Source organism: Labrus bergylta, chromosome 15 (assembly GCF_963930695.1).
Source record: "Labrus bergylta chromosome 15, fLabBer1.1, whole genome shotgun sequence".
NCBI lineage: Eukaryota > Metazoa > Chordata > Actinopteri > Labriformes > Labridae > Labrus > Labrus bergylta.
In genome coordinates this window covers 4,427,613-4,449,095 of record NC_089209.1, presented here as the reverse complement: position 1 = coordinate 4,449,095, position 21,483 = coordinate 4,427,613, and the positions used below count along the sequence as shown (strand labels likewise).

At 40.0% G+C, this 21,483-nt stretch overlaps 1 protein-coding gene across 1 annotated transcript; it reads right to left on the bottom strand.

The window, feature by feature from the left end:
• Window positions 1-1,169: 1,169 nt before the first annotated feature.
• Window positions 1,170-20,476, bottom strand: mpv17 (mitochondrial inner membrane protein MPV17). The gene is made up of 8 exons (XM_020655269.3): window positions 20,372-20,476; window positions 19,333-19,413; window positions 14,397-14,512; window positions 12,643-12,735; window positions 9,717-9,812; window positions 3,737-3,769; window positions 3,427-3,479; window positions 1,170-2,909 (listed from the first exon to the last, which is right to left on the bottom strand). The coding sequence occupies exons 2-8, from the start codon at window positions 19,403-19,405 to the stop codon at window positions 2,840-2,842; spliced, it is 534 nt and encodes a 177-aa protein (XP_020510925.1). The 5' UTR covers window positions 19,406-19,413; window positions 20,372-20,476; the 3' UTR covers window positions 1,170-2,839.
• Between the last annotated feature and the right edge of the window lie 1,007 nt (window positions 20,477-21,483).

Here is a 21,483-nt window from a genome sequence, read left to right as displayed (position 1 = left end):
TTGCAGGGTCAAAACCACATCCACATATAATGACTTTAACTATTTAGCTAATACCTTTAACATCTTTATATATCAACTTAATACTGGTAACCACTTCATGTGGGTCACATTTTCTAGAGAGGCATGGTGCTCCTTAAAGCTCCTGTGATGCACTTTCCATTTGTGGTGATTCTGGCGCCCCCCTGTGGACAAAGTGGTATCAGCTGCTCTTGTCCTGTACATGTGTAAAACATTTTTCTTTCTCCTGCTTTCTTTTTTACCATTAAATGAATCACTCAGTTTCAGTAGTTTGTTTTTTTAATTCACTTTGTCTGACACTTACACGGCGGCAGCAGGTATTTAAAAACAAATTTATAGAAATAATCAACCTTGTCAATAATGGTCTCGTTTCCTTTTGTAGGTCATATATAGGATTCAGTATCAACTAACTAACTAGCTAAAACCTTCAAAGCAACAAAAAAATGTGTTACCTCAGTGCCTGTCATCCGGGTATTTTGGCTTCATTTTTGCCCAGTGAAAGGAGACGTAAATGTGTTGTCCATATTGATATAGTTAGTGGTTTTCATGACACACCAAATTTTAATTGGTGACTTTATTTTGCACTATTGCCTCGGGGACAAAAAGAATATCTCATCTAATCTTATCAGGGCATTAATGAAGTTTTGAAGACTTTTGTTTATGTTCCTTCATGCTTGGATTTACAAATTCAAAGCTTGTTTCAAATGGCTCAATTTGTAAATCATTAGCTTTCATATTTGCAATTTCTAATCAAACACATTTCTGGTGTTAGTAAAACAATATAACCCTTATGAATCAGTTTTAAAAGAGATGTGAGCCTCATGTTCAGGTCGGAGAGTTAACAAGCCTGTGTGATGTATCATCGTTTTAATTTCCCAGGTTTGAGATCATTCCAGTTTTTTTTTCCGGGGAGAGGCTCGTTTCCCTCGGGGGGTAAAGAGGCTATTTGGAAGATTTTCAGTAGTTGCATCAGACCGTTTCCGCTTGCTTTTCTCTCACATCAGCCAAGTGTGTTTGTGTGGGAAACAAATGTGTGCAGTTATTTGGTTGACATCCCAGCTCAGCAGCCTCCACATCTCCCTCCAAACAAACCCCCCCCCCCCCCCACCCACCCCCCCACCCGGCCAGAGAGAACGAGCAGGACACAAAAGTTTGAGGTCAAACACACCACTGACATCACCTGGTGTGAAACTTTATTCACTTACACACCAGAGACAGCTGTTGTTAATAAAAAAAGATTCACATTTGAGTATTACATTGAAAAATAAAGGAAAATGAAACATTTTTATCATGATTGTCCATGCAGCAAAATATTTATTTTACTTTTATTTTGTTCAGGGGTGAATTTCCAGAGACTACAACACATTTTTTAAAGGAACTGATTAAAGGACACTGACCGCTTAAAGGGCGTAATTCAACACTTTGGAAAATGCCATTGATTGGTTGTTGAGAATTAGGTGATACCACAATGGGCCACTTTGTTTAGCTCAAGACAAAGACCAGAAACAAATGGAAACAGCCGTCTGTATGCATCACTACCTTAGATCCAAAGAAGTCCAGGCACCTTTTTTACATCATAATGTTCAAGGCAGGATACTTGTGCCTCTGTTACGTCTCAAGTACGATGTGTAACACATCGAGGCTTTCCGCCCCTGATCTACCATCAGGGGTTATATCAGATGCTAAATGTTGGGAAGACGTGCTGATGTTTTAACGTCCGAGAGATACGCTGTGAAATGACGACTCCCACACTGGGACACCAGTATTAGACCAGTTGCAGATGCGTAAGAGTAAGTACAAATGTGAAATACGATATGGTGCTGTTGCAGGAAGTCAGATTGGCTAACAGGCTAAAATATTCCAACCCATAACTCCCATTAAATCCTCAAGCTGTCCTTTTGTCACCGAGGAGATTACATGAATAATAACCAAGAAAAACTACACTAAAGATTAAACTTAGGAGGGATTTTCCTCCCTTCAGATGGAGGCATGCGAGCTGATTAGACTTGTTTCCATTCTTTATGCTAAACTAAACTAAGCTAAGCTAAGCAAATCACCCGCTGGCTTTAGCTTAATATTTGACCTGTGAACTCTTTAACAAATGTTTTTCCAAAAACAAACGATTCCCATATTTTCTTGTCACCCTTTCAGAGTCGTCAAGCAAATCTTTCCCTAGCCGTGCATTAGCCTCGATAGACCAGAATGCATTGCGTCCTTTAACCTATAATGCCTGGTAATGCTTGATGAAGGATTGTGGCTCTCTTATGTCTCCCTTTGTGTAAATATATAACTCTACAAATCTTTCCTGAGGGTTGTTAGAAAATGAAAATAGTAAGATAACTGTGCAGGTAAAGAGGAATGAACAAAAAGAGGTTAACATAAATGATTACAACATATATAGAAGCTGAGGTAAATGTGTCCTTCATTCTTACAATGACCTCCTATAACACAAATATTACACTTTACACAACATGGATTACAACATGGAGGTGTTCACATATGAGCGTGTGTTTTTGCGTCTGTGTGGCTACAGCGGGACTCTGTCTCTAAATCCCATTTCCATAAATAACAAACTGTCACAGACATTTTCTGCAAATGCAAGTTTGACTTTCAAGTGTGAATTTGTCACTCGGCGTAGACAAGCACTTTCTCCCGACCTTTACGAGTGACTCAGTCACAGTTTTACACGTTTGAAATATCAAGAGACTTAGTAGCCTAAAGTGAGTTAGACTAGAGCGGCCCATGCCCAACACTCACTTCAAATGAGTGTAAAATCATCATCATCATCATCATCGGCACAGGCTGGACCTGTGAGCGTCCCTCACATCTTATTGGCCTTCCAGGTCAGGTAGGAGTTCCAACCAACAGCAACAACCTGGACCACGGCCAGCCTGCAGCGGGAGGGAGTGTGTCCTGAACAGTGTCTGACAGGTTCTTTTTTACAATCATGACTCTTATGACATTTACAAATAAAAGAAAATTGCACTGTTTTTTTTTCTTTTGTGCAAGTCTGCCTTAAAATCAAGCATGCACTTTAACCCCCGCTCCCCCTCCCCACATGTCTGTCCCCAAAATCTTTTTTTTAAAGATTTTAACAGATATAAAAATACAGATTTACAGATTCTGTCTTGTCTTAAAGATATTTTCTGGACTTTTTTGCCTTATTAGAGAGGACAGCTGAAGTGAGACAGGAAATGTTGGGAAGAGAGAGCGGGGGATGACATGCAGCAAAGGGCCGAGGTCGGATTCAAACCCATGGCCGCTGTGACGAGGACTTCAGCCTCTTTACATAGGGGCACATGACATAACCACTAGGCTACAAGTCCTCCAGATTATCTTTAAGTCCACTTTACGAAACCTTTACATGTGATCAAAGCTGATGATTATCTGTCTGTAAAAAAGGATTACCTGTGGTGCAGGGGAATGAAGTAGAAATTTGCGATCTGGACGGGCGGCCATAACTGAAACAAAAACAGCTTCAACTTTAACTTCAGTTTTATTGTCCCCAAGGGGAAACGTTGTTTTACAGCCAATTAACATCATATAACATATGAATCACAGGCTCATAGACTGAGTATAACAAACAATAATTAACATTAATATAAGAGTACATCAAGTGGTGACAGATAATATCACACTGGGTCATCATTTAGTGGTTAAAAGCAACAATATGTAAGAACTTGTTGAGAAAATGGTAAAGCATACAGGACAAACTTACATAGTAATTGGAGATCAGTGCATCTGTGTAGTCCTGTGAACAAAGATTCAAAAAGTTATTTCAGGTGAAGTAGTTTAATGAATATAAGATCTACTTTGTTGTGACTCTGTTTACAGCTGCTTTTTAAATGTGTCTTGGAGGACTGGAACTGAAGAAGACGATGAAGTGTGAACAGTCACAAAGATCCACTGGATTCAGATCACATGAACACCGAGATGAGGAGGAGAACTTTCTCCAGAGAAACTTCAGAAAGGCCTCGTATCCACCTAGTGGTTGTTTCTGAGCGCCAGCTTTTGTTCTTCAGTTGTTTTCAGTAAGTGTCTACCGACCCACAAAATGTGAAATAAACCCATCGAGTCCTTTGTCTGTGGCTCCTTTCCCGCATGACTTTCCTGATTCTCTCTCTCTCTTGTTGTCTCTCCAATAAAAGGCACAAAAAGCCCCAACCCAACCCTAACCATTTCTTACTTCAATAATCGATATTATCAAAAAGTGGCAAAGCTTTAAAAACACTACAGATGTCAATAAATTCAAACAATTGAGACAGTTTGCAGGGGTTTGTTTGTATGTTTTGGTAATAAAAAACAAGAAATAACTTAATATTCGGTGCCTAAAACTTCTATATTTGTTGTTGGTAACAAAAAGAGTTTGATTTATACTATTATTGTGTCAAAGTTTAAAATTCTGCTATCATGACAACCCTAGTGTGAAGCTGAAGCTACAAATGGTTCTCTTCTGAGGGTTGAATAACTGTACGTCTAAGCTGTAAGAAATCTGTTTGTGGCACATCAAGTTGAAAGTAAACCGTTAAATTGGGAACGCTGTGATTTATGGTGCCTTGGAGGATAAAAGCAACACAACCTGTCTCTGAATAGAGACTGAAATTACCTTTTTTTTAGAACTATAAAAACATTTTTGGGCACAAGTTAGTTTCAAACTTTCAGTTTTTTTGGACTTCCTACTCAGGTATCAGGTTCATCCCACCAACATTTCCCACCACGTAACAGTTTGAACTCCCAGTGGGAGATGAAGTGAGAAATGATGATGTGTTCAAACTCCAGTTGGTGGAGAGTTTCTTTCCAAAACAATGCAGGATGGAGGGAAGTTTTAAAGCCAAAAATATCTGCGGCTGGCCAAATAATAGTTGAGTAATCAGTAATGACGGACACCTCTATCAACCCCCTGGAGATACAAGATTTTCCAGTCACTTTGGAGAAAGACAAGGGAAGTTTGCATGTGTATTTCTGTAGTGCTGAATATTTATAACAAGAAGTTATTAGTGAATAAAAAAATGAGTTCAGTGAAACACATTAAAAGCATCCTTAAGCATAATCTAGCTTCAGGTGATTTAACTTCTATCTGGTATTTAAGGACTTCCCATAATCTGCGGCTAGTGCTAAAAGTGACGCTATCTGAACAGCAGCTCGTACATCAGACCTGCTTCAAAAGCAGTGAGCAGCACTAGCCCTGGACTTCAAGTCATCTTTGTTAACTTGGACGCCTAACCTGAGGATTGCCCTCTGAGCCCACATCTTTTTGCTGTTGCCATAGAGCCACTTGCGATAAGCGGGGAAATACACAGAAGAGGAGATTAGCATGAGGTATCTCTTTATGCAGACGAGTAACTCCTTTATGTTTCCAAATCAGCATAGTCCCTACCAGAAGCCCTCACCTTATTTACACTTTTCATGCAGTTTTCAGGATATAAAATTAACTTAATAAAAGTGAACTCTTTCCAATTAACAAGGAAGCCCTTAGACTCAACTACACCAATCTACCATTTAAGATCGTGACAGACCATTTCTACTATCTTTGAATTCGTGTCACAAGAGATTTGAGACATCTGTTAAAATACAATTTCCTGAGTCTATTTGATCAGGCTACACAGGCTTTGTCCAAATGGCCCCCTCTATCCCTGTCTCTCATTGGTTGAATAAATTAAATTAAAAAGACACTTCTTAGAAAATTCCTGTATCTTTTCCACTGTCTCCTAATTCTAATCCCAAAGTCTTTTGGAAAGTAATTCTTTAATCATTCTTCCTACTTTTGGTTCGGCAAGCATCCTCAATTACATAAAGCTTTTCTTCAACCACCTAAGCAGGCTGGTAGCATGGCTATGCCTAATTTCCTGGACTATTACTAGGGAGCTAATATTTGCTGTATGATGCATTTTCATCTTTGACCCTTGTGTCCTGCCTTGGTAACAATGGAGGTCCATGCTAGCTCTTCAGTCTCTTTGACCGCCCCTTTTGGGTGCTGCACTTCTATCCTATGACTTTCCCAACAGTAACCCTTTAGCAGAACAGTCTCTGTACATCCGGAGACAGGACAGGGGATAAATATAGTCGGATTTGAACCCCGGCGGCACACTCTGAGGACTACAGCCTCTGTTGATGGGGCCTGAAAACTAACCACTAGGACACCGGTGCCCCATTAACCTACTTCTTTGATGAAACTCGGCTTACTTGTTTAGTCATGAGGAAGGGCTGTTTTTATCTGTTTTTATTTAATGTTAACCTTCCCCTTTATTCAGAGCATACCTTTTGAGAGCAGCTGTGGTTGTGTGTTGTGTGTGTCTTGTTTAATATTTGAATGTTTTGTGACTTGAATAATGGTTCTTTTTAGGGGGGTGGGGGGGTGGGGGGGGTATTTCCCTGTTCAGTGAATGTCCTTTCACTTGTTGACTTTCAATCAACACGCCTTTGAAATAACAAAGTATCTGAGCTTTTCCTTAAAAAGAAAGAAGAGGTTGGTAGATACAGACTTTATGACTCCTCAGTAAATACAAAATGTGTGTGTGTCTTATTGCTCTTTCAAACACAATCTGACCACACAAAAACTTCCCTTTGACATCCACTTAAAGGTCACCTCAACATGTCCCGACATAAAAAAAACAAGCCAATGTTCCAGTTAGAACCTTTTTTTTTTTTAAGGTGAAACGGTTTTCTAATTAAGGCCAAACAAGCTTCTTCGCCACCTGAGGTGAAATTACGCCGAGCGCTGACGCTGTGTCAGAAACACGGGAAAATATTTCCTCCCACACTCTGAAGGCCCAGTCTCTGCTCCCACAGCCTTCTTTTAACAGTTTATCTTCAGCTTCATGCCTCTCATGCTAACAGCTAATGACCCAAGTTATGACAACATATTTGTGAAACTGAATGATTCTGAATAATTGATATTTAAACTCAACAAAAGGGCTTTTTTTGGGCTTAATGCCTTAATTTAAGAGACAGGTAAGGAGCTGTAGGCCCGATTAGAACGCCCGCTTTTAGGACTACAGCCTCCGTACATGGGGCATGCAAACTACCTTCTAGGCCAGCGGTGCCCCGACAAAGAAAAAGTTTAGTTTGATAAAGTTTTAGATATTTTTGAATGGCTATCTCACCACAATCTACAAATGTTTAAAAATTCTTCATTTACTTTATGGGACTTAAGCAGGACGCTGACATCACTGTACGACTTTTCTTTAACGGTCTACGATGAAGACATACTATATAAATCCCTGAGAGGAGAATCAGCTTCAGACCGGAAACACAGACATGCACTAATGGAAACAAGTCAGAGTGAGGGGCTGCACAAAGGTGGGCACTCTGAGCAGCTGGGGGTTCAGTACCTTGCTCAAGTGCACCTGGAGAGCAACCAGCCCCAATATCCATACTGGATCCAACTTGAACCAGTGACTCTTGGGTTCCCAACTCAAGTCTCAACAGACTGAGCTACTGCTGCCACCATTGGACACCATGACCCACTAGTTCAAAAGGTTTAATCTGGATGAAAAAATTGAAAGTGAAACTTGATTAACTGGTCAACCACTATCAGGATCAAATAATCAAAATCATTATCAAGAAGCAAAACAAACTGGAAACTTTGGAATTTAAGAAAAAAAAAGAAGAAAAAAAAAGAAGACTGGATTTTGGATCCTTTTTTTAACACAATTTTTTCATTGTTTTTTTTCTCTGATTTGATGGGGTTGGATCAAACCCATTTTCAGGATTTAGTCCAATCTGATTTGAACAAATTGAGCCCTTAACATATATATTTAAGCTAATGACTCATGTGTGCTGACATGTTAAAATTAAAATAATTATTACGAGTGTTTTCAGGCATAGTTGAGGTTTTTGTTGCTCCACAGGTAAAAACAGCAGACAGGTGAGTAACAGCCGAACAAGAAGGGCAAAGTCTTGATTGGACCGGCGTGCAGCTCGATTAATTTTCCTCTCACATTTCCCGGGTGCCAGGCCTCGTTGTAATGAGCACATTTGTCATTTATTTTCTGTCCTTTCTGACATTTACCAGGTTGGCCTTTCAGCTCTGCGCGGCGCCGTTTGTAAATAATTGATGGTGACCAGCGGCACGTTGGGTAAGCAAGGCGGCGACCGACGTTTGAGCAGCTGGCACAAGATGACAGCTCAGACTGGGCATACAAATACACACACATACACACACACATACACACACACAAACACACACACGCCTATATATGAAGGTATGAGTCACTCCAGCTATTTCCACAGCCCCTCCCCCCCTCTCCTCTCTCGTCTCTTCCTCCATCACAGGAAATAGTTTCTAATAATACGAGAGGTGACTGTTGGAGGTCAGATACTGTACCTACATGAAAACAAACTTCCTCTCGTTTACCTCAGTGTGTTCATTCAGGAAAAGAAAAAAACCCTGATCTGTTGCCAGTTTGTATGGAATCTGCAGTGTAAATATCAATCACAAGTCACGACCAATCAGAGGTCAGAAGAGTCCTGGACAAACTTCATATCTAAAATGACTCAGAATTGTTTTTCAAGCCTAAGAAAGTCACACTGATGCTGAAGAAATCACACGCTTTGTACTTACTTCTTCTGAAAACTGCAAAATGCACAAAGGGACCCCTCCATCTTTCACATATCAAATACAGCACATCATAATGTTTTTTAAAGTTACTGGTCTTAGTTCAAGTGTTATATATCTTATTTCACTCCTCAAACTCATATCCGTCCGGCTGTAGCAGAACATAATCCTCCTCTCCGTCTTCTTACTTTCATGAATGAAAAATGAGCCGAGGGCAGATGAGGTCAAACACTTCATCTTTACTTCAAGTGGGGACAAATTTAACACCGAGTTTAAGAGAGTTTTTCTGGCTCAACTGACCGACGGCACCCGGACTATTTGCAGATGTGGAAGACATATTTAGATCCTTAACTAAGGCAGAAAGTACTATCATCACACACTGACAAACGTACTCGACAAGTGAGCGTCCTGCATTTAGACCCTGTCATGGATCTTCTTCTCTTTTCATGTACGTACGTATCGCTGTTTTCTTGGGTCTGCTTAATTTGAGGAGACAGCATTTCAATCCCAAGTGACAGTAAACTGGATCTGAGAAAGAAAGATCCCACATAAAACCTGGCTGAGAGTATAAAAAGCTAAAAATATACTGTACAAATGCTGTTTTCACACATGCACAAAACAGCTAAAAAAAATCCGTCATTTCTGTTTTGAGCTGCATGTGTGAACAAAAAACAGACACATTTTCACCCTGACTTTACCTGGACTTTTTCTAGTCAGCTGAGCATGAAATCGGGGTGTCGACACAGTGAGAACATTTCAGGAATATTCCTTGTGGGCGAGCGCACAGGGGTGATGATGTTTATATGCTTCCACTGCTTTGATGTTTGTGCATTTAATAAATCAGCTTCATTCTCTTTTCTGCTTTTATAGTTCTTTTCCACTTGTTTGTTGATACTATGAATATGTCCACTTAAAGGTAGCATTCACACAAAGGAATAAACTGTCAAACTGACTTTATCCGCCATCTTGGATTCCTCCAGCATCTTTTTCCTGTCTGGCCCTCCTGAGACCCCCCCTCCCTTTCAGTCCAACAGGAAGTTGTTCCCACTGAGGGTTGGTGTGCAGGCAACTTGATAAATCTTCAGGAGAGCGTGTGTGAAAACGTCCAAAGTGAGGTGGAATAGAAATAAAGCTGACTCACCCGCTTGAGTTTGCTGACGTTGTCCTCCACCGTCAGTCCGTTCAGAGCGCCGGAGAGCCCGAGAAAAGCTCCCAGGAAACACGGAGCGAAAAACAACTACAAACACAGAGGGGAACATTTATTTCATACGTGAAAGTTGTTTTTATGAAAGTAGAGATATAAATAAAATGCATTTTAAAACACATACACAACATTTATGATAGCTAAATCTTCGCTAACTTGCTTTAATCCCACTTTGTACGGTAAACCCTCATCGCAGATGGTGACTGAAATCACTGCTCAGATTGTGATATGAACCTTTGAGAGGGGTTGTAAGTGGTGAATAATAAATATTATAAAATCTAAAGTCATTTTGTTTCAGAAGCTTAATCTCACATTGAGGCTACACTGAGATGGTGTCCTGGCTGGCTCGCCAAACAGTCGACATCAACACATGTCTCTAGCAGCCTTTGCTAGAGAATAAAGCCTCATGCAATGTTTGTTTCTTATACAAGCAGGAACCTCCAGTGTTGAAAGATGAAGCCGATGCGGAAGTGCAAAATCCTGCATTTTGTGGAGCGTCCGCTTGAGGCTGGCTGCTGAAGCACCGGGAGAATCAGACACAACAAGTTTGTTTTTACAGCAGAATTGACCATGTTTACAGCCCTGTTCAAAAAACAGTATTGGTCAAATTAGCTCATGTCTCGATCGGCACACACTGTTCGGGGAGTGATCTTGAACTCCTCCAATTGGATTTTATGAAGGATGAGCGTTATCGACGAATGGGCTGACGTTTTGAAGCTGTTTGTCAGGAGGCTTAAGGCCCGCCTCTGCTGCGGCTCGTCCCTTTTGTTAGGTCGACTGAAAGTTAGGTTGAGTCAGTCTTTTCACAATGTGCTTCCAAAGCCCCCTTCAGTAACCAATGGGTGATGTCCAGTGGTTTAGTGGTGTGTAAAGAAGTGGGTATACTGTTCTCTTAATTTTTTCCTGCCTTTGTATTTTTAAGTGTCCCTGTCTCTGTTATAAACAGTGACATACTCAGTGTGTACTAGTCAAATAGATACAGAGTAGGGAGGTTGATCCCTTCACCATCCTAGGAAAAATATTGCAGCATCCTACTGAATATTGTCAATCAATTACTGGTGTGATTTAGAGGAGACTCAGAAATAGGTGGGTACGCTCCACATACCTGCGTTTACCCTGCACTACACCACTGGTGACGTCACTCAGACTTCAAATGTTTATTCACAGTCTGTGGTCTTATAGCTTCTGTGGAATATGTTCAAGTCAGTCAATGGTCTATATAAGTCTACATGATGTCAGGACAATATTAAGAGTCTTTAAGGATCTCACTGATTTGACTATGAGGCTGGAGGAGCTGTCGGTATCAGTGAAGCTTCACTTGAAAAAGTTATTTTAAGAGGTTTCTTTTTTCTGATGTCTTAACTCTCTGCCAATGATTGTGACCTTGCAGCGTGGTTATGTACACCGTGCAATAAATGTCTGATTTGAGCATGGGGAAAAAAAGCATTTGGAAGATAAAAATGATCTTAAGCAACTCTAAAGATCATATTTGATGCATATTAAGTGGACATATGACTTTCTGTAAGCTTCTTTATAAACACTGCACATACAGTTCATCCCTTCAAAAGACCCTGATATCAGTTTTATTTGTTTACAGTGAAACCTCTCCTCACGTATGAAACTTACATAAACGACTTCCTCTGTTATTCAGGTCTGACGTCGTGAGAAGCTGCTGCAGCATTTTATCTTTCAATTCACCAAATGGCCCCCTCGGTTATCAGCGAGGCAGACGGAGCAGCGTGCAGTGTGGACACAGAGCCGTTCAAGCGGAGGAGTGGACCCTTTGCTTCGATAAATATTTCAGTGTAAGAGGACTGAAAGCTTTTGACGTCTTGCTCTGCAGGAGTTTGATCCAATCAAACACCAGAGGGCGGCGTGACCGGGAGAAAACTGCGGCTTTATCTGGATCTGACTTTTTCTGATGGAGAATTAAGCCAAAGTGAAAAAATAATAATTTAGCTTTTGATGACTTCAAGTTTAAAGTCACCTTTGTAAAAGACATTGAATCCACTGGTTTACAAAAACACCTTGTTTAGGATGAACACATTTTTTTCTGGGTTGTCAACTATCATCTTGGTGATGACAAAAACTATTCAGAACAATTTAATTTTTTGTACCAGACTGTTAACATGTTAATGTCTGCTGTAAAAACAGGCCAGTTTGAATTAGGTGTGTGTGTGACGTCCTGTGTGCCGGCCTCAAGTGGACACTCGATGAACTGCAGGATTTTGCACTTAAGCTTTTTCAACACCGGAGGTTGCCGCTTGAGCAGAAGTGTTACACATCCACTGCTTACAGCGTCACAAATTTGCTTTGCCGTTTGGTCTGTCGCTCGGACACAAACAAAGACTTTATTTTTAGACATTTCACAGACCCAGGAGTTATCAGCTAATGAAGCAAACTCTGGCTTCAGAGTCGTTTGTGTCTTTAACATTTTAAGTCCCCTTATCTTCCTTTTAGATCATGTTTCCTGTTAACTAAATCAGCATGCAACAGATGAAATAATCACACATAGAGAAGAAGGGTTACCCCTCTGGAGCGTCTTTTGTGCCCTCAGTTAAACACAGACAAGAGGAGGGGGTTACAGTAAACAGCCTGAAATCTCAGCTCTTGAATAACTGTGACATCTTTTCTGTCCGTCACCCTGATGTGAGCAAATTGTCTCTTTGTGGTCGGGACTCATCCGCCCTTTTAGCCACAAATAATGAGCCTGAGTGGAGGACGGAAACACCCACACGCTGTTTGTATTAAACTTAAAAAAAAAACAACTTTGGCTTGTCTTTCACCCGAAAAATAAAAACAACTAAAAAGGTAGGAGAAGAAGAGATGGAGACTGTTTCAGGTTCTTCTGAGCTGCTCTCACCTGGTCAACGAGCATTTTCTTCATGGCAGCACTTTTAGTCCCTCCGACCACGAGGCGGTCCAAAACTTTGTACCAGCTTCCGATAACCGGACCCTTTGATGACACAAACAAGAGGAAATCCAAACATGTAAACACCATTCTTTATGCAGCTTCATAAAAAAGTCAAACTGTGATGCAGAGGTTTCTGTCTGCATGTTAACAGCAGATCATCTTAAATTATACATAAACATATTATCTATGAGTCTATAATTGATGAGAGGACAAACACTACATGATGTATGAGTCGTGTTTTTCTACATGAATGAGCAAACATGTCTCTGTGTGACATGAATCCTGCATAAAGGAGCGTCTATAAATAAAAAACTGGCAGAGATCTTCTTCTGTGATCTAAAACCACTAGGCAGCCGATTGGATGGACGTAAGACGATTAAGGAAAATATAAATAAACTCTTATCGACGTGGTGATGACGTCATCGAAAGAAATGTGCCACTTTATCCTGCTGTCACACAACTTCACATACAGGAACAATATGCAACATGGAGGAGCATCAGCATCACATCAGTGGATCATGCATTGAACAGAAACTAAAATAACTAACAATATGAAGCTTTTGATGCTTGAATTAAACTTTTATTTGAATCAAACTAGGACTGACCGATACGGGGTTTTTAGTGCCGATACCGATAAAGATATTGTGGAGAGAAAAAAAATCAGATACAGATATATTGGCTGATATATTTCTTAGATCTATGTTTGATCTTTAGAGATAGATAGATAAACACATTTATTGCATTTATCCCTGAATTGCAGTCATCAAACATGTGGAAAAGATAAACAGTATAACAAAAACAAGATGGTCACTAAACACTAAAGTGTAGCTACACGTAGCATTGATATAAAGGTAAATATTTTCATTATAGCATCGTACAGCGGACTCTGTTTCTTTGTCCAACACTTCAACAGGCCCTCCCGTCTGACAGAGATATTCACCTGCTGTGAGGTGCGTGTGTGACCAGTTCAGGGTCAGTTCTCCTGAACATTTCCAGGAGTGCAGATGTGAAAACGGTTATCTTTCTTCCTATTTTTTTCCATCTTGTTCTCTGTGTAAGTATGTTACATGTTGGTAACTTTTAGGAATAAAATTCATCAAATGAGCTCAAAACTTGCCACACTCCTATTTCTGTCTCTTTTTCTTGACAGGAGTCGGGAGCTGCAACGATCAGTAACTTATTTGAGTCATCGTCTCAGTCATTTTTCAATCAAAATGTCAAACATTTGCTGATTCCACCTTTTTCAATCGGACTTTTCTTCCTTTTCTTTGTCATTTATGAAAGAACAATGTGACTTTTCATTTGGGACTTTTGATTGGATAAAAGCGACGGTCTTAATAAATCCCTTAAGCAGGAATTTGAACCATTTTATAGAGTGAAAAACTCATCTCGTCTCTCAACCGGAGAGTTCGGGTTTGATCCCCAGCTCCTGTCGATGTGTCCTTTTGCGAGACACTTAACCCCAAGTTGCTCCCTCTGATTTATCAGTGTCGTATGAATGTGTATGAATGGGATGAGTTAATACTGATGCTTTTACACTTTACTCAGCAGCCTCTACCATCAGTGTGTGAATGTGTAGGTGTGACCTGCAGTGGAAAAGCACTTTGAGTAGTCAGAAGACTAGAAAAGAAATAAACAAGCTCAAGTCCATTTAGCGTTTATATTTAGCTGTAGCATACATAAGACAAGACGACACTTCTTACCACAAAGAAGAAGCCGATACTCATCATCTTGGCTGTCCGCCGCACGTTGTGATGAGCCAATCCTCTCCTCTCGATCAGCTGCTGGGAGATGACATCACCGACGCCCACTAAAGAGCCTGAAGGACCAACAGTAGACAGACACTGAGAGCGCGGTGATGCAGGTGAGATTGTTCCTGTGGGGGATGACTGTACAAGTGTGGCAGAGATAGATTTCTACTGCAGCTGCAAGAGACATTTATGTTTACATTGTTTTAGAGATTAAAAAAAAAAACAAGCAGCCAAGAGAAGAAAAAACTGTTGATCATGAGATGTGAGGTTTCACAAAAAAATATCTGAAAGAGTTCTGGATGAATCAAAAATGTCAGAGTGTGCAGGGAAGACGTTGAGAGCTGAGGGATGTCCTAACCCACAACTCATCAACAAGTCTATACAGGGGGCAGATCTGACTGATTTAATTACCCACAATGCATTGCAACCAGGGATGTTGTAGTTTTTAATTGATGATGATCATGATGCTTTCTTTCTTTCTTTCTTTTGTAGGATTTATTTTTGGACTTTTGAGTCCTTTATTGCAGAGATCAGAGAGTAGAGAGAGTCAGAAATCAGGGAGAGAGAGAGAGAGAGTGGGTGGAGAGTGGATTCGAACCTGCACCTCTAGGGTTGTGGTCAAAAAATCGATACGGCTATATGTGCTATGTGCTCCTTGCAAATACGTGCATGGATGCAGATGTTACAGAATCGATATGGCTGCAAAGCTGTGATGACAACTTTATTAAAAAGTGATCTGATCCACATAATGATACAGAAATGAGCTGGAGGACTGCAGAGGAACTTTGGGCCCATCTTCTGTATGTAGATACATAAAGGCATTACAAATCTATTTCACTCATTGCTGTTGTTGTTGCTCTGTTTCCCTCTGTCTCTCTCTATCCCTCTTTCCAAGCCTGGCACAGTTTCAGCAGACGGCTCTTCATCATGCGTCTGGTCCTGCTCGAGGTTTCTGTCTCTTTCCTGCCGATGTATCTTTGCTAAATGTTGCTTTAGTGCTCATGATGGATTAACGTTGGGTCTTTGTAGATAATATAACAAATAGTTCGGCCTACACCGGCACATTTTGGAAAGCATCTTCAGACATCTCGACGTGTTGATGGATGATTGAAATAGTTTCAGTTTCAGGACCTTAAGAATGGATTTTTATGATCCTGCAACAAGCTGACAGTCACACCGCTCTAAGAGATCACTGAACAAAAACATCCAATTTATAAATCAATCAGACCAGAAGCAACATAACCTTTCACCTCCTGATCAATTTAGGTACAATATCTACTTTTTTACACCTCAACTCCAGCTCTTTGGCCGCTTCATTAGCTCAATAATGTTATGTCAAAACATGAGAATAATGTTGGTGATAAAGTACACAGCACTAAACAAACCAACAGCTGTCAACATCACTTTCTTTAGGAGCTCAAGGAGGTCGTTTTTATCGTCCTGACTCATGAAGAGACTCTTAAAAACTCTGAAACACTAACATGATGTCAACTCACACTGTTAACATTTAAAACTGACCGCTCAGGTTGGTAATATAGATCCATCTGAAGAGGTGACCTTTAACTTATAATGTCAAAGGAGAGCTAATAAAGGTGGTAAAGGCGACAAGTCTGACACATAAGCACACACACAAGAACACTGAACAGGAAACGTCACCTTACTTTCAAAAGCAATAAATACAAATATTTCCTCTCTTTCACTTTGACTCAGAGACCTCGATGGTTAAAGCGATGACAGAACCTGAAGTCCGACGCCAAACGTCACAAACGCAGACACACACGACAAGCCGACGCCACAAACAATCAGCTCTAATCCGACGACGATATAGAAGCATTATTTAAAGTCCAACTGGCAACTTGTGAAGCAAACGTGTGTTCAGATTTTTAAGCAGAAGTAAAAGGTAAATGGACTTGAGCTTATATAACGCTTTTCTAGTCTTCCAACTACTCAAAGCGCTTTTACACCACATGTCACACCCACCCATTCACACCCATTCACACCCTGATGGTAGTGATCACTATGTAGTAGCGATCCATCAGAGGTAACTAATCCCATTCATACACCGCCACGAAGCAGCGGGAGTAATTCAGGGTTAAGTGTCTTGCCCAAGGACAACAAGGACATGTTGCTCAGCTGGGGATCGAACCCTCGACCTTCCGGTTGAGAGGCGACACTGTCATTGTTTGTTCATCCACCGAGCGCCTGTTCATCTGTTTCTGGTGAGTCTCAGTTTAACTGTAAATAGTAAGTTACACGGAGGTTTCACTCTGACTAACTTCAACCTGAAAAACAAGAAAACTGGATTTTTTTTTGTGATTTAATTGCCTTGAAAATTTGCTGAAATGACGACATCATGATGCAAAGTCGTACAAAGCAAAAAGTTTGGTCAGGTCAGTCCTCAAGAGAAGGAGAAAAAGTTTGTGAATGTTTGTTGGTTAAATGGAGGTCAGATTGATCACTTCTGATGCATTCCAGGAAATCAGGAAATCTGAACGCTGATCGGCCTACATATTTCTTTTCTGAATGACTCAACAAGGTGTTCCCAGAACTTTAAGGATTATTTTTTTTGTAGACTCTCTTCTGAAGAGTAAATTGTGCTTTACTGATTTCTTATCAGGATGAATGCTGATATTCTTGTTTTACGTAGTTTTCAGGTCAATCTAATTTAACGGTTAGAACCTAAACACATCTCACAAATTACAGGATAACAAAAAGAAGAAAAAAATGGGTTTTGCAATATGTTATTTCATGAAAGGTTTCTCAGAATCATCCTGACTGATTGATTTGTGTTTCTGTGAAACCGACCACGCAGGTCGTCTACCAAGAAAATGAAACATTAGCATATAAATTGCTGAAATAAAAGTATAAAGCTTCATCTGATGGAGAAAAAAAAAGGGAAGTGGAAGTAGCTTTGATTTGTTCTAAGTTTCATTCTCGTATAAGTTTTATTCCTGACATTTATTTGAACATAATAAGTCAGTACTAAAAAAATAACTGTCTGTCAGTCAGCTCGTAGGGACTTGGATTTGGAACCGGAGGGTCGGCGGTTCAAGTCTCGGTGTGGACCAAGTCTGGAAGTTTGTCTGGTAGCTGGAGAGGTGCAAGATCACTTCCTGAGCACTGCCAATGTGCCCTTGAGCAAGTCATCAACCCCCCCCCCCCCCCACCACCACCAGCTCAGGAGCGCTCGCTGTGGGCAGCCCCCCCTCACTCTGACATCTCTCCATTAGTTAATTAAATGTTGCACAGGTTTGTGCATGTGTGTGTGTTTCAGCGTGTGTGTGTGTGCATGTCTCAACAACAGAGTACAACAGAATCTCCCCTCGCTGGATTAATAAAGTTTATCTTCTTGTTCCTGATCTGTATCGAGTCATCAAACTAATGTTGATAATTGGCTCCATCTAGTGGGGATTGAAGTGTACTACACTGAATGTGTGACGGCCCCTGATTTGTGTGTGCACGTATGTTTGTGCTCATGTGCATGTTATTTCTGTGAGCTGCCATGGAGAAGTCATATCCTGCTGGGCCCCATTGCTCCAAAAGCTATAAAACAACAGCTTCCTGTGCCTCTCTCACTCTCTCTCTCTCACTCACTCTCTCTCTGTCTCTCACTCTCTCTCTCTCTCTCTCTCTCTCTCTCTCTCTCACTCACTCTCTCTCTGTCTCTGTCTCTGTCTCTCACTCTCTCTCTCTCACTCTCTGTCTCTCACTCTCTCTCTCTCTCTCTCTCACTCACTCTCTCTCTGTCTCTCACTCTCTCTCTCTGTCTCTGTCTCTCACTCTCTCTCTCTCACTCTCTCTCTCTCTCTGTCTCTCACTCTCTCTCTCACTCTCTCTCTGTCTCTGTCTCTCACTCTCTCTCTCTCTGTCTCTCACTCTCTCTCTCTCTCTCTGTCTCTCTCTCTCTCTCTCTCTCAGCCTGACCAACATTTGTTGCTTTAGTTTTTAGTTCTTGTGTTTTTTATGTACATATTAGGCCTGCATGCTGTTAGAAAATCATACACTGTTTGATTACTTAGTACTTTGTTAAGTATATGTTGGCTGTAACTCAGTTTTTTTGTCCACCTTCTTTTCTTCATGTTTACACAATATTTGTGTTAGCATCAAATTGTCAACATGTCATAATTACATTTTCTATTTTCATGTTTATTTCATGAAACATGAAATTTCAGCACTACTCACCACAGCACTGTTGTCTCAATTAGTCTTCTACATATTAGTTTTTTTTTTACTTTGCATTTATAGTTCATATTTAATGTTTGACTTTTTGTACATAGAGAGCACAGTTCAACAAAGTCAAATTCCTTGTGTGTGTGTGTGTGTGTGTGTGTGTGTGTGTGTGTGAGCATACCTGGCTAATAAAACTGATTCTGATGTCCCTCCTAAGGCCAAAAAAGTCTATTTTTTAAGCATTAAACTAGCATCAATTAATCTGAAGGTAGCTAATAGTTAGCTCCTGCTGCATCTGAATGCATTGACCTCCATCAAACAGATCAAATGTGAACATACTGAGTTTTTTAATTTGATAAATTCAGACTTTTGCGATGCTCCTATTGCCGTGACGATGCCTTGAGATTTATCGTGCAGCCCTACTACACATAATGCACATATTGAAAAAAACGAAATAAGTCAAGGTAACTCGGTCAACGGCCTGTTTCCTCTTTGTTGATTTAAAGATGGTACGCTGGAGCAAAGGTCAAGTTAAGCCCCCTGTGTCTGTCATCACATGTTCTCACTTTATCTTCCCCAACAAGGGAGTTGAACTGGGAAATAAACTCTCAATTCTCTGATTGAAATGATTACATTTGAAAACAATGAAATGTGTCTAAAGTGTTGGGAAACTTTCCTCTGCATCTCCTGTGATCTGTGAAATGTGAGGTAAACCTACCAGCGGTCACGATCTGCACAGTCCAGGGGTATTTGCCCATCAGAGCCTGGTAGGATCTCCACAGTGCTGCCATTCTGCCTCCTGGAGGGAAAAGAAAAACATCTCAAAGTGATGTCTGCAAAAAGGTTTCATTCATGAAGTCTGCACGCTAACACGCCACCACCAAGCAATGTGACTTACATTAAGCTACACTGCTAATAAGTCCTGTTACTCCATCTATTAAGGCTGGCCTGTTTCTCTAAGGCTAAGCTAAAGGTGGTTTGTTTAAATAGTTTGTTTTATAACAGAGATAAGCCAATTTGGTAAATAAAACCTGAATTAAAAAGAGATGACATGTCTGACTGAGGCAAGTTTTAATGATAGCTCTGTTTATTACTGTGTCAGCTGTTGGACAACTAATACAACATCCACAGTAATGAAAGATTTTAATTTTAAAAATGAATACAATTTTTGTTTTTACTGTGAAATCTTTTAAAACTTGATGTGAATAATTGCCTTAAATATTTTTTGGATAAACTTTATCAAATGATAAAAATGTACAAACAATCAGACATACCAGTTGTCAAAAATACTTGATAGAAACATGGACGATTGTCCTGACACACATTCAAATATAGCCTACAATCTGTCACAAAAACTACGATTTTAGATGTTAAATTGAATGAATCTGTGAAATCTGTTACAGCCGAATTGAAGAGTTGGTTCAAATAATTTAATTAAATCTTCTCTACAGTTGTGACACAAACTCAAAAGTACAAAAAAGACATAAAAACTACAAAATCACAAAGTTTTTTAATGTAGTTCGGCGGAACTTTTCTAGCTAAGCTGACGTAACGTAGTTCGAGCGTTACAGTTTTACTTGTTATTGACGTTGACGTAACAAAATAACGACTTTACTTCCCAACGACTGAAAGTCTGTAACAAAACAAGTCCTTACTGGTTACCACATGTTCCTGTAACGATGTGACAACGAAGCTGCTGCATCCTGAAACACAAACATCAATAACAACATCTCAAACTGAGGAGTATTAATACTTACTTTATATTATTACAAGATGTTTAAACTAAGTGTGCATGTTACGCAGAGTGAAAGAGCTTTGACTGAACGAGCTGCTCGTGGTGCCTTCACGGTCAGGGATCAGCTCCGAATTTTGCGTTTTACAAATAAAACATTTGGCGTTCACTTCATTCAGTACTGTAAGTTAAAGGGGAGAGTTTCGTTTCAAGTTTCGAGATGAAAGGAAAGCTTTGGGTTGAAAACTGACAATAGAATAATAATAATAATAATAATAATAATAATAATAATAATAATAATAATAAAAAATAATAAAAAATAATAATCATAAATAATAAATAATAAATAATAATAATAATCATTAAAATAATAATAATAATAATAAATGAATAATATAATAAATAATAATAACAATAGAAAATCCCCATTCACTCTGCAGTGGTGACTCTTCGGTCTGTTGGGGCCTTTTGCAAAGCGTCATGGTGGTTTGCCTGTGTCCCGACGCATATTCCTCTTCCTTTTTTCCCTTTTCATTTCTCTCTCCTACAGGTAGTTCCTCTTAATTAGTCTTCGTTGACTTTCATTGACAAACTTTGGTTTTCACAGCAACACTTAGCGGGGTAACAAGTGACGTCAGATGGGGCTCCTACTGTCATTGCATTTTGGGCCACTGCTTTGGATTAAGTTTGTGAGCCTTCATCAGTTACCTGCTCCTCTGGCTCTCCTCTACCTGACTCTGTCACCTGTGTGGGCGTGGCTATAGAGAAAACAGAGGCTCACCTGTGTCATCCTGCTGGCTGCAGCACGTGGATGCCGTCTCACTACTCATAACTGTGTGCTCCTTTTGTTTATAGTTCATGCTTCATGTACTGCACTGGTTTACTCTCTGTTTGGTTAATCTTTACTTTCCTCACACATCAATTCTCAGTTTATTTATGTGGACTTTTTCTGCGTCTCATTATCCAAAACCTTCGTAAGACTTTTTCATGAAATCTTTGAATTATTTAATGTTTATAGAGAATTCGATTCTACTAAGTCATTTTTGTTTCTGTTTTTGCCTACATGTACAATAGACAAAGTTACAACAATTATCTCCCACAGCCCTTGAAGGCAGCGTAAGAACTGCATTGTGCGTC